This window comes from Plectropomus leopardus, chromosome 12 (genome assembly GCF_026936395.1).
Source record: "Plectropomus leopardus strain MGB_pleo_1.0 chromosome 12, ASM2693639v1, whole genome shotgun sequence".
In the NCBI taxonomy this organism is placed as follows: domain Eukaryota; kingdom Metazoa; phylum Chordata; class Actinopteri; order Perciformes; family Serranidae; genus Plectropomus; species Plectropomus leopardus.
The window spans coordinates 29,872,441-29,885,300 of NC_142187.1; the positions used below are offsets into that span (position 1 = coordinate 29,872,441).

Genomic DNA, 12,860 nt, shown 5'->3' on the forward strand with positions numbered 1-12,860 from the left:
AGATCACTACTTCGGCCAGCACGCTTTTGAAGTAGAAATGTATTGTAATCTGAGTGGTTGAATATGGGTTTGATAAAATAAAATAAAACAATGTAATTAGAAGCATATTTCACTTCTTATATATGTGACAGATATCGTAAATTATTTTCTGAGGTGCCGGCAAACTTAACTTATAAATGCAGTGTTTACCGAAATACTCACTTACAATTTCCATGGCTTTATGTAAAATGTCACTATAAGAACAAGATTTCCTGTGCACACATGTACTCACTTCATTCAGGAAACATTGCAGGTGATTTTATCTTCATCAGGTTTTTTTAAACGTGTGATAAAAGTGAATATGTATCATCTACATTCAGACTAGGAGCATACCTAATTTCGGTTAATCACCACAACACTTTTCATTACTAACCTATTAAGGTCAAATGACACATTAATAACAATGACAATGATATGACTCACACACACAAAATTTTTTACATAACTAGGTCTAATAATGTCGCTGAGATCACATGTTAAGTTTTTTTAAAGATGAGATTGAACATTTTTGGAGTTCCTTTAATTAATGATTGAAATGCTGCACAACAAATTGCTTAAAAATAATTAAATTAAAACCTGTTTTTAATTCTACACAATTCCACAAATCCACAAATTGCCATAAACACATGGAAACATGTACTCAAAATAGTTTTGGCTTCAAAAATCTCTGTTTCCTTAATAAATAAAAACAGTTTCTCAGTGATGCAGTAGACTGTGCTCTGCCTTATAAACTGCAGTGCGGTGTGTGTGCTCTGTCCACCCTCTTTTATGCTCTGGATAGACAGTAAAAGCAGGCTATAGCGTGCTGAACAATGGGTAACCACAGCCTGCAGCTGTAGGCCGTCAGAATATGGGTTGGAATATGGTCAAGAAAGGCATGTGTGTCAGTGGGTTCCAGATTTTAAGTGGCCCTTTCATTGTGCCCTGCTGACCACCAGTCTCAGAAATGGAAACAAGGGCATGAAGGTAATGGAATGGGGGGACGGGAGTGCAGTGTGCTGTGGTGAAAATGCGCCCAGAAGTGCTATTTTTATCGTGGCATATGTGCAAATGCAAAACACAGTGTGAGAGTGAATTTTTTATGCATGGATCATGAATAGGCACTCAGGCACTCAGTATCATGTCTGAGTTTATTGCTTTTTTTTCACAGAAAAAGTGAGAAAGCAGCTGATATTCCAAAAAGTCTCTCAAGGGAGACTTTAGCATCAGACAAATCAATGCAGCAAAATATCAATATAAATGAGCACAAACAAGGTAAAAAATAGTGTCAAGATACAAACGAAAAGCTCAATATCTAATGCAGTATCAGATCAACAGAAATATCATCCCAACCAATAAACACGGCATCAAGCAACCCCAAAATTAGCCCTCCTTCAATCAGTTTAACCCTTTGAAACCTGAGCAAATTGGCTTCGTTCCAAAAACTTTGGAAGAAGGTGAAGAGCAACTTCATAAGAAATTATCAAAAAATAAATAAATAAAATTAAGAAAAGAGTAAAAAGTGAAAAGAAAATTACCTGCAAATTAGGAATAAAAGAAAAGTAAAAATCGAACAATGACCAAGAAAATGAAAAACAACATAATAGTTTATAAACATATAAATATAAAATATTTTTAAATATAAATGTATTTTAAATATATAATCATGATGATCATAGTGTCCTGGACCTTTTTCCTATTTTTGTTTTTCACACATACATATATTCTAATTTTCTCCAAAAAAATCTGGTCATTTTCTTGTCACCTTTTACCAATCTCATGCTTGTTGCCTTTTACAAGTTTTTGTAAGAAATCAAACCAATTTGCTCAGGTTAAGATTTAAAAGCTTGGCATCTGAATCCAGCACAAGAAAACTGATATTGACCCAGGTTTTAAAGGTAAACATCCTGTACCAAGAAAGATCTTCACTTTTACTTTAGTTGTCACAGAGTAGATGTGAAGAAAGTGGATATGCAGAGGGGCTGTGACAGTAATCAGGAGTGTGAGGCTGCTGGTGGTGCAAAACCATCATGTTCATGCACTTCCTCCGCAGACACACGGGGCCCCCGGGGGGCGGTGGAGTGATTAAAGGCGTCTCCATGATGAGCTGATGTGATAGGAGCCTATCTATTCTCAAGAATCAGCTCTGTTTTTACTGCAAATTATCATATACACAGTTCCTGGTTTAGTCATTAGTTGGTGTGCAAAAGGGCAAATTATGCTGCCAAACTCGTGCATGTTTATGGGTGTTTTTTACAGGGCTATTTGTGTGGATGGATTTTTAGTGCAAGTGGAGCTTGAATCTATAACCATAAGCAAATTGTCCTTATAAAAGTTGTTTGACTGCACTTTTCCCACCGAAACACAGATTGTAATAGGAAGTGACACCAAAGGAGCACATGCTTGGTGGTTTCATTTCGCACTGGGAAACTCTCCGTTTTCACTTTCAGTTTGCTGCAAGCATGTGTTTGTGTGGCTCATTTTCACATTTAAAAAGGCAACATCAACTTCTCCATGCTCACATTATAGTATTAATGTAGGTTTATTATCGGTTAAATAGAATTACAAGGTTGGGTACAAATATAGATATATATAGATATAGATATATAGATCCAAAGTGCTTTACAAGGTTGATTAAATAGATCATGCAATATCAAGAAAAACAAAGACACAGCAACCCCAACATAAATACAATCTATAAACAAAGTTGGCAAGTCTGTGCCCAAAGGGTTTGCACTGAGGCATATAAAAACAGACAACTAGAATAAAACTAAAATGAAAGAATACAATATCCGATGAAAGTATAAGATGATAACAAAATAAGAGGTGTTTACTGGCACCACTGTAGTTATGTTGTAGTTTAGTTTGTTACTTTTTTGAATAGAGGCCATGCACAACCCAACTGCTGAGTCGGAGTTAACTAGTTAGCTAATTTGCATCTGCAGTTTCTAGGCAGGAATAAATGAAAAAGAAAACACACAAACTACATGCTGACAGTATAATACAAACAGTTAAAAACAACCGTTTGCAAACTGTTCATACAGTATAGTACATATAAAGCATCAAACTAAATACATAATACTTGACCTTTCTTTTAATTATATTCAAAACACAGAATATCAACATCTCTTTCCAGAAATAATGTCACTGTTACTCTGGATAATCCACAGACCGTGCTGTCAACAGTTCAGCAGTTTTCAAGTACTTCCAATGAAAACTGATGTGTGACTCTGTTTTGTGAAGAAATTTTAATTTTGCAGTATTGCAATGCTGTGAGCTCTGGGAAATCCGAGACATGACCTTAAAACCTGGACTAATGTCGTTCAGGTGAAAACAACCTTTATTTTGCATTTGGTTCAGGTGGTTGTCAAACAATACTATACAATACTATTTTTCAGTCAATAAATGTTCTTTCTTTCTTATGATAGCAAAAAGAAAAACAAAATGTAGCACGTAAACCTAGAACTGTTTGCATAGGCACCACTAAAATATGTTTTTTTTTTTAAAACTTTTTTTTCAATCTGGAAGACGTGAACCATTTATGTTATTCCTAATTATGGACGAGTAACTGAAAAATTTGTCCTGAATGTGATTCTCCCAAATGAAAGAATGCACAGACTTTTGTAAGTGCTCTATGAAGCCAAATGATACTAAACCTAATGAGTTTCAATTTTTTCCCCTTTGCAGTTCCTTTGCTTGAAGAACATCCGAACATTCCTGACGTGTTGCAATGAAGTGTTTGGTATGAAGAAAAGTGACTTATTTGATGCCTTTGATCTCTTCGATGTTCGAGACTTTGGAAAGGTAATATCCTCACCTATCATTCCGTCTCCTGTCACAACACCATAAAACAAGCATGTAATTCTGCACATGATATTCTCTACCAATGCATCCATTTCCTCTTTTCTGTTCTCCTTCCGTCTTTTAGCAGTTTTCCTCTTGTTGCAACGATTTACGAATGTCTTTAAGCTTTTCAGGATATAGCACCTTCACACGCTTGTTTACTAGGAATTTAGTGTGTTAAAGTCATGTGATATCTATTACAGCTGAGTGGTGATGATGAACTTGGTTTTAATCGTAAAGTGCATCTGACTGTTTTTCTCTTTTGTTCAAATGTTATTAGACTTAGACTTAGACTTAGACGACTTTATAGTGAGAATCAAAACAAAAACAGGTGACACATACATTAAAACAGTGTTACAGTTTTGCTTTTTTGGATTGTCAGAACTACTTACATAAAAAAATCTAATAATGGTGAAAAAAAATCCCTAAAGACAGCAAAATAACTTTTGTTTTTAAATCATTGCACATCAGATACTTGTGTTGCAGCTGCAATTACTGAGAGGTGATAAAAGCAGGGCTGGGTGATATGGAGAAAATAAAGTATCACAATATGTAAATAAATACCTTGATATTTATATTGCAGAGATATTGTAAGGTTAAGTTTAAGTGCTCTCATAAAATACTTGCGCAATGAGATTTTTCATAAATAATCATCAGTGTGTGTATATAATGACTAAGTGGGTAAAGGCACAGGTGAAAAAGTCAGAAAATTACATATTTACTGTAATGCAGTAAAGCTGGGCAAAAACAACACCTATAATGTTGCATTGTCCAAAATCTAGGATGATATATATATTTTGATATATATATTGTTATCATATATATGTATAAGAACAACTAACTAATTTAATTTTTTGAAACCTGAGCAACTTGGCTTGATTTCTTTCAAAAACATGTGAAGAGGGCACTGAGCAACAAAAAAAAGACCCAAATTTAGCAAGAAATTATTAAAAAAGTACAGTAAAACTACCCAGAAAAAAGTCTAAAAATTATAATAATTCTTTAACATAAATTTAAATATGTAATTCTGATCATTATAAATGTAGTTTTTTCTCTAGATTTTTTTCTTTTCTTTCCCAAGACATATTTTTTCCTAGCTTTTTTTTTTAAGATCTACTTATTTCTCACAATTTGTGGAGCTTTTCTCACTAAAGTGCTCCCTGTGTTTCAAAGGGATCTCATGCTCAAGAGAGACCTGTTTTGGACAACATACAATATAACAACAATTTGTTACAGACAGACAGGCAGATTTATCAGTGCAGTGCATACAACATTTCTTTTAGAAAGAAATCACACTAATTTGCTCATGGTTCAGAGAAGGTTAAATACTTGTGAAAGTGTGTCTGAAATCAGCACAAGAAAAGTGATTTCACTCCACGTTTCAAAATGCATTTTTCTTTAAAAGAAAAAGTGAATTTTCATGCAAAATCTCCATTAGAAACAATTTAACGTTAAATGAACAGTCATCATTTGCAATCTGCATCTGAAAATTTTAGAGAAAGAGTAACACATCTGACCGCCTGAACATCTAGTTACGCATTTAGATGAAGAATGTGAGTAATATAAAAAAAAAACAACTGGATGATAGAGAGCCGGTCTGAGTTGGGTGTGATGTCTTTTCCTTTGTTGGAGGCATGGTGTGTGTGTGTGTGTGAGAGAGAGAGTTTATGTGTCCACTCATTGCCTGGTCTTGCATTTTTCTGGTGCACTTCTGGAGGGATCGCTCCACTTCTTTTTATTGCTGTGTTATTGTGGGAGCTGGTTTCAGTGTGTGTACACAGTGTTACCAGGTCAGTGGGTTTGTAGTGCGCTCCTCCTAGCTACTTAGCGGACTCTCGCTCGCAGCGCAGGAGCCTGATTTAACTCAGCTGAAGAAAACACACTGAACAGCAGCCTTATTCCCACATTTCCTTAGTTCAGCTCATCCGGTGCATGACTTTGCCTGGGAGCAGTATGAGTTGACTGAGGTTGTTTTTGAATTTTTATTCTTTTTTGTATTAATCTGTGCTAAACATATTTATTTCATAATTTAGTTTCTAAAATACAGAGGATTAAGTCTGGACAAGTGTTATCATCATTTAACAAAGACATAATTTGTGTAACTGCTCTCCACTAAACTAACATGCACAATATTTTCCTTTTATCTACTTTTATCTGCTTCTCACTTGTTGGGTATATTACTTTGGACCCAAAGAAGTGCACTGTTGAATTTGTTGCGATTTGGACAGGCGACACAATCGATATTAATATATTTTAATAAACAAGGGATCAGCTGGCTGTGGCTCTGTGTAGCAGTGTTGATGGGGATTCAGGGCTCCGCAGACTGAGTCGAATAGTGTATTTCACTGGCTCTTCAGAGCTGGGTGTGATCGGTGTGTTTTTCTTTGCAATATACTAACCTATAAGACTAATGAAAGAAATCTGAGGATGCAGCCTTTGTCAGTTACACCCCAGAGCTATGGAGCACACTACCTACCGATATCAGAGAAGCCAGCTCACTAGATTTTTTTTAAAAAAAAGTAAACCCTAAGGGGATTGTTTTGTGCATTTTATACTACATGCAAATTTTGATTAAAAAAAGTGATTTGATTAAAAAGTTCTCCGGGCATCAATAACCCTTTGAACCCTGAGCAAATTGATGCGATTTCTTGGGGAAACATGTGGAGAAAGGCAAATTGCAAAAAAATTGTAGATTTAGAAAAATATTTTTAAAAAGCTAGGGAAATACATCTAGGAAAAAAGATAAAAAGTTAGGGAAAATGTATGGAGGAAATAATAATCATAATTACATAATCAAAATTATGTTACAAAATGATTATACTTTTTAGCACATTTTTTTTTACATAATTTCCTTGTTTGTTTGTTTTTTTTAACTTTTTTCTTCTTTTTTTCTAATTTTCAGGTAATTTTCTTGTATTTTTCACTAATTTCTTGCTAATTTTTGAGTAATTTCTTCTTTTGTTGCTCATTGCATTCTTCCCATGTTTTCGAGGGAATTCAAGCCAATATTCTCCGGTTTCAAAGAATTGAGGCTAATTATACATTATAAACGTTTTTAATTCACTTCCCTGCAGGGAATAGACAGTGGTCAGTGGTGCTCTCTATATTTGTGAGGAATTGCTGAGCTTCGCGTGCAGTTTCCCACACAGACCCTCTTTTCTTTCAGTTCAGTGTGTTGTGTTTCTAAAGAAGCTTCCAGTTAATCTGGCTGCTGATAATCCCACAGGGGAGGTGCTGCCTGCAAATATGTACAGCCCATCCAAGCCGGGCTGCATAATCTCAGTCATGTTCAGGAGTTGTCAATCGAACAAACAAGCTTCCGGTGGGGAAAGATTGGGCCGCATCATTACTTTTTTTTTTCCTCATTAAAAATGCGGGTGTCTGCAGGTTCAGCCACTGGCTTGGATTGGCTCCATGTAGGGTTGTACAGCCGAACGAGTAAATGCTCAATCTCTTCCTTCTTCTCCAGAAAACATCCAAAAGAGAACATCTCAAATCTCAGCCACTCTAATCCACTCGGGTTGAGTTGTGCCAACTCTGCCCGTAGACCGAGCATTAGTCCACTGAATATCTAATGAGAGCTCTCTAACCTACATTCCTCTGCTGAGTTACTACAGGCTTCACCCCGGGCAGCCACGCTGACTACATGCAGCAGCCTGAAGGCCAAAAATGTGTTTACTTCTTCCCTAAACTTAATGATGTCAACCTTGAAATGTTTGTTTACTAAATTTGGATGAGTAGAGAAGGGCATTTTATATTGAAGGAATGTTTGTTTTTTGTTGTCTTTATAATAAATAGATCATTTATTTTTTAGTAGATGCACGTATTATTGATGGTGTGATATAGTGAAGTATTAATACTCCATTACAAGTATTTTTGTGTCTGGACTTGGAGTTTTTTTTTCTGTTAACTTTCACTTTCATGCAGTATTAAAAATCATCTGCGGCCCAAAAAGCATTTTCCCTATAGACCACAACGGTAAAATGACATTTGTAAAATTTTTGACAGGACACTTTGAATTGCAAACAAGGTCAATTATTGATCTTTCTTTTATTAATTTTTAATCCATGGAGGTTTTAAATTTGTAAAACATTCCTGGAGCAGAGAAAAGCCAAAATTTGTGGTATCATCACAATGTTGAGTCGATGAGCTGAGCTGGAGCTCGTTGGTGGGGTCAGTGGGAGAAACACCACTGTGCATATGTAGTGGAAGCGTGACATTTATTTTGGCATATGTGACAGGTGATCATTCCCACTGGATTACTTCAGTGCCATACAGGGGTCTGAAGTTAAATTTTTACTGTTATTATACAAGTATTGTTTTATGCAAGATTTGTGATAGGGACATTGCTGTGTTAAAAATGTGTCAATTTTAGTCTTAAGAATTTGAAATTAAATAAGCAAACACGTAACTGTAGATAAAAGTTTAACATTTACCGTATGATTAACAATCATTGTCATTACATAAAAGATTGTTTTTTTAAGATTATTTTTTGGGCTTTTTATGCCTTTAATTGATAGAAAAGCTCAAGCTTGAAAGGGGGAGAGAGAAGACTGACATGCAGCAATGGGCCGAGGCTGGAATCAAACTTGTGACCGCTGCGGCGAGGACAAAACCTCTGCACATGGGGCACCACCACATAAAAGATGTTTTGATAATTTTGAGATGAATGCACATGCCCAATACCCTAACAAAATGTTCCCATTTTGTACAACATCTCTCTAAACACAGCAATAAGGTTAAACATTTTTTGGTATGAAATAATTTAACATTTATTATTAACATGTTTAAATACTACTGCTTGTATAATTTCGATAACAAAATAAGAGGGTCAGGCATGCACATTTGAGCTATGACATTATGTTTCATCTTCTCTTTCTTAAGCTTTCTTTTTTGAATAGTGCTCAGGGGATTTAAGCTACACTTAGTAAACAGGCCACACTCGCCACGGTGGTTTGACTTCAGCTCAGCTTGTGGCTTTGCCTTTCAGGCCATATGTGGCTTAAACTTTCGCAAGGTGTGAGAACAGCGTGCTCTTAGGACAGCCTCAAAGGATTTATAACTCATTACACATAAACTAATCCTTGATTTTTTTAGTTCTTCGTTCTGTCTTGAAGAACTAATGTTCTACACTTTCTTAAGTTATTCCTCCTACTCACGTGTCTTTAAAGCAACCGATTAGTCCTTCGTAGCATCAGTTATCATCAGTGTTAAATCTGATGTGACGAGTGTGATGTTTGCGGTACAATGAACTTCATACTGATGGTAACAAAGTTCCTCCTCTTGTGAAGATACCACAGAAATCAAATCATTTGTGTAATTTTTATTCTTAGCAATCTTGGCAAAGCAAAAGTCAATGTTGATTCTAATGGAGAATCATTTTTCAACATTTTGTTTCCTTGAATCAACTGACTGAATGTGACCTGTAGGGCCAGAGTGTGTTTTAGGTGTCTACATTTTTGAAATAATGATACACAACTAAATACTAGAGGTGCAAGTAATAATCTAAATAAAGGAAGTCTCACTTCAAAAGCAGAATATTTGTTTAATTGCAGGAAAGAAAGTTCTGGCTGCTGTAAATAACTTGTGATGAGGCCTTTTGCAGTTTGAAAGCTGGTCTCTCACACTACAAACAGGACTTTTTCAAGTCACAAGCACACCTAGGTTCAGCCACAGCACTCAGTCACACAGGAAGAGGAGATAAAATGCAGATAGACAGGCTGTTCATACTAACCCCACTGACTATCTCTCATAACCACGGCTGATCCAAATCCTAAGAACAGGTGCAGCATCATTTCTTGAAACTTTTTCAAATCAAACCGAGAATAAATTAACCAGGGCTTTTTTTGGCGATAGAAGCATGACATGATTATATTAGCTGTGTTTGTAATGACACATAAGATATACACAATGCATCTTATTAATGCATATTTTACTGTGGCACCTTATCATCCTTATCAAACACACGTTATGTTTCATTTAACTATTTCTCCTGACTGCACTGCATGAACTGTCAATACTGTTTGTTCCAACATTGACCAGGACGACGTTGATTTTAACATCCTGTGGCTCATGTGTTAGTAATGATGTGAAACGTATTTTCAGTGTACATTCACTCAGTTAAAGGAACAACACTACGGGTCATTCTAACAGTTTTTACTGTGTATTTTTGCACATTCAGAAATACAATGTGTATATTTACTTCAAATGTGACGGGGAAAAAAGTGACTTTCTATGACTACTACTATTACTATCAATAACTTTATTTATAAATGGATAAGGAAGCTAGTTAAATAAAATTAATTATCACTCCTTTTGCGAATATGTAAAGTGAGTCATTTTGTATTTAGACATTTCTTTTGCTTTATGTTTTTCATTGTTTGTAATTATTGCTCTGCTTTTTGTCGGTCTGTTTTTGTGCAATATTTCTTTATTTCCTTTTTTACATGTTCAAAATAAATAAAAAAATCAATCAATAAAGCACCTTTAAAAACAGTTTACAAAGTGCTTTGACACACAAGCTAAAGCAGAAGCAAGAAGGGTTTTTTTTCAGAGGCAGCATAACTATAAAATCCAAAAAATAATGCCAAAAAGGCCAGACAAATTTGAAAATATAATTAAACAAGGGAGAAGCAATTATTCAACAAAAACATCAATAACAACGCGGACCAATAAGAGCTAATACAATTCAAAGAATATTAGCAGTAAACACAGAAATAGTTGTAATAATAACGGAATTAAACACAACCAAGACAGAATGAAATAATAAATCAGAAGATAAATTAAAAGACAAACTAATATTGATGAAATACAAATAATAATATATAAAAGCAAGTCTATAAAATTGGTCTTAAGAAGTGATTTAAAAGAAGTGACTGATTCTGCCAGCATTATCTCCTCAGGCGGGTCGTTCCAAAGCCGAGGGGCCCTGACTGCAAAGCCTCGACTGTGGAACGGCCAGAAGGGCCCCACTCGAGGATCTGAGGTTGTGAACTGGCTCTTATGGGGTCAACATTTTTGTCGTGTAACTTGGGGTCAGACCCAAACAAGCTTTAAACGTGATCAGTAAAATCTTAAAATCACAACACTGGGATGATGTGATTTTGTCTGTTAAAACCAGTGAATGAAAGTGAAAGTGAAAGTTTTTTTTTTTTTAACAATATTTCATTTTGGTGAAGGACGCAACATGTAACTAGAGGTTTTAACATAAGGATTTATTATTGTCTGCTGATCGGACTTTTCTCACTTTTTTTCTCTTTCTCTCTCTATTTCACACATAAATCCCCACCACAAACACACACACACACACACACACACACAGTCAGATGCAAAGGTGTGAGATGAGGCAGTGTGACCATTTCCTGCAGACCATGCATACCTTCCTGTGTCTCTCTGTCTGTTTGTCTGCTGTCTGTCACTTGTTGTCAGTTTGAAGTTTATTTATTGGCATGAAAATGATTGAACATTTGTAACTTAAGTAACTATTGTAACTATTTAGTATAAAAACAAGAGCAACGATGAGCAATGATTGTTGAAGTGTGTTAGGTTAAAAAACCTTAAAGGAAAAAGAAAAAGAAATCATGTTAGTCAATTCTACCAAAAAAATCATTTCTTGAATAACAAATCATATCAGATATGTCAACCACTATGTGTCTTAATCAAAATCACTTGATTTCAATCAAATAATTCAATGGGAACATTGTTTTATCATGTTGAGCACCATACTTAATCTAATAAATTTCATGCTGTGCTATATATTTATTGCAATTTATTGCAAATGCTTTAAATCATTTTTATGCCATTTTAAAATAATATTTGAGATGCCACTTCACCTTTTGTACGCTGCCATGGTGCCCTCGAGCAAAGCATTGAACCTGTGTGTGTCCATGTGTATAGGTCCTGTTTGTGCATGCGTGCGTGTGTGTGTTTCGGGCCTGTGTGTATCTTATATGTAAGTAACATGACAAAAATTGAATTTTTTCTTCTTTTCTTGTTCTTGTTGTTCTTCTTCCTCCTCTTCCTCTTCTTCTCACCAGGTTATGGACACTCTATCCAAGCTCTCCTACACACCAATTGCACAGCAAGGAGGATTCAAGTAAGTTTTCATTTTCATTTATTTATTCGCACCAATAAAAACAGTAACAGAAAGTAATACAATAAATTACAATACTTTAATGTAAGCAATTTAAAATGGGGTTAGTTATAAACGTCACAAAGATCAATACAAATTATGAGTGTGAGTGTGTGTGCAAGTCGATTTTCCAGGCTGGCTTCCAGTTCACTTCAACCAATATTAAAAAACAAACAGACTCAGATGTCAGTAGAAATTTTCATAAAGTTACACACTTTCGAACCCCTGAGAATCTGTACTAAATTTTCACCTCCATCTCTTCATCTCCTTACCCAGACCACAGCCACATTTAGCCACAACTGGCTAACTAACTTCCTGTTTTAACAGGTGTTTTATGTAGAAATGACAAACATCTGTTTGTAAAACGTAAGATATCAGAGAAATAATTATCATGTGAGTTATCATGGGAATACACGCTGTGTACACTCTTTAACGTTTGCATTATGTGGACTTTTCTTTCAGTGTGTATCTTTTTATTTTGGCATCTTTAATAATTATTGGCGTCCACTGACTGTGAGAATAGGAGAGTTGCAGATCTCAATAAAACATGCCTTTTGGCCCCAACTGCTGCTTTTCAAGCTGCACTGATAAATTAATGCACTTGTCCAAACTAGTTTTTACCAATTTGTGTCCTTTTCTGCTGTGCAAAAGCATATCAAGCAGACCTGCATATCTGAATACATTTAAATACATCAAAAGTTAGTTTCCTGCCCAAAGTCACTCACTGATAATAGTTTCTTCAATGTGATTTTTTCTGTTAAACACCAAGCCTCACGCTGCTTTGCTGTCATTTCCAGGCCGTTTCCAACAGAGGAGAGCCTAAAAGACGAGGACATTTACAATAATCTGGAAGACTTGATTGAGTATG

The 12,860-nt window shown here is 35.4% G+C and overlaps 1 protein-coding gene across 3 annotated transcripts in view; it reads left to right on the forward strand.

Moving 5' to 3' along the window:
- LOC121951493 (guanine nucleotide exchange factor VAV3-like) overlaps positions 1-12,860 on the forward strand; it is a 77,378-nt gene that overhangs the window by 13,351 nt on the left and 51,167 nt on the right. For all 3 annotated transcript variants that reach the window (XM_088085777.1, XM_088085778.1, XM_042497828.2), the window contains 3 exons: positions 3,706-3,822; positions 11,898-11,956; positions 12,790-12,855. In XM_088085777.1, the coding sequence (XP_087941903.1) occupies positions 3,706-3,822; positions 11,898-11,956; positions 12,790-12,855 (242 nt within the window). The remainder of the gene's footprint in view (positions 1-3,705; positions 3,823-11,897; positions 11,957-12,789; positions 12,856-12,860) is intronic.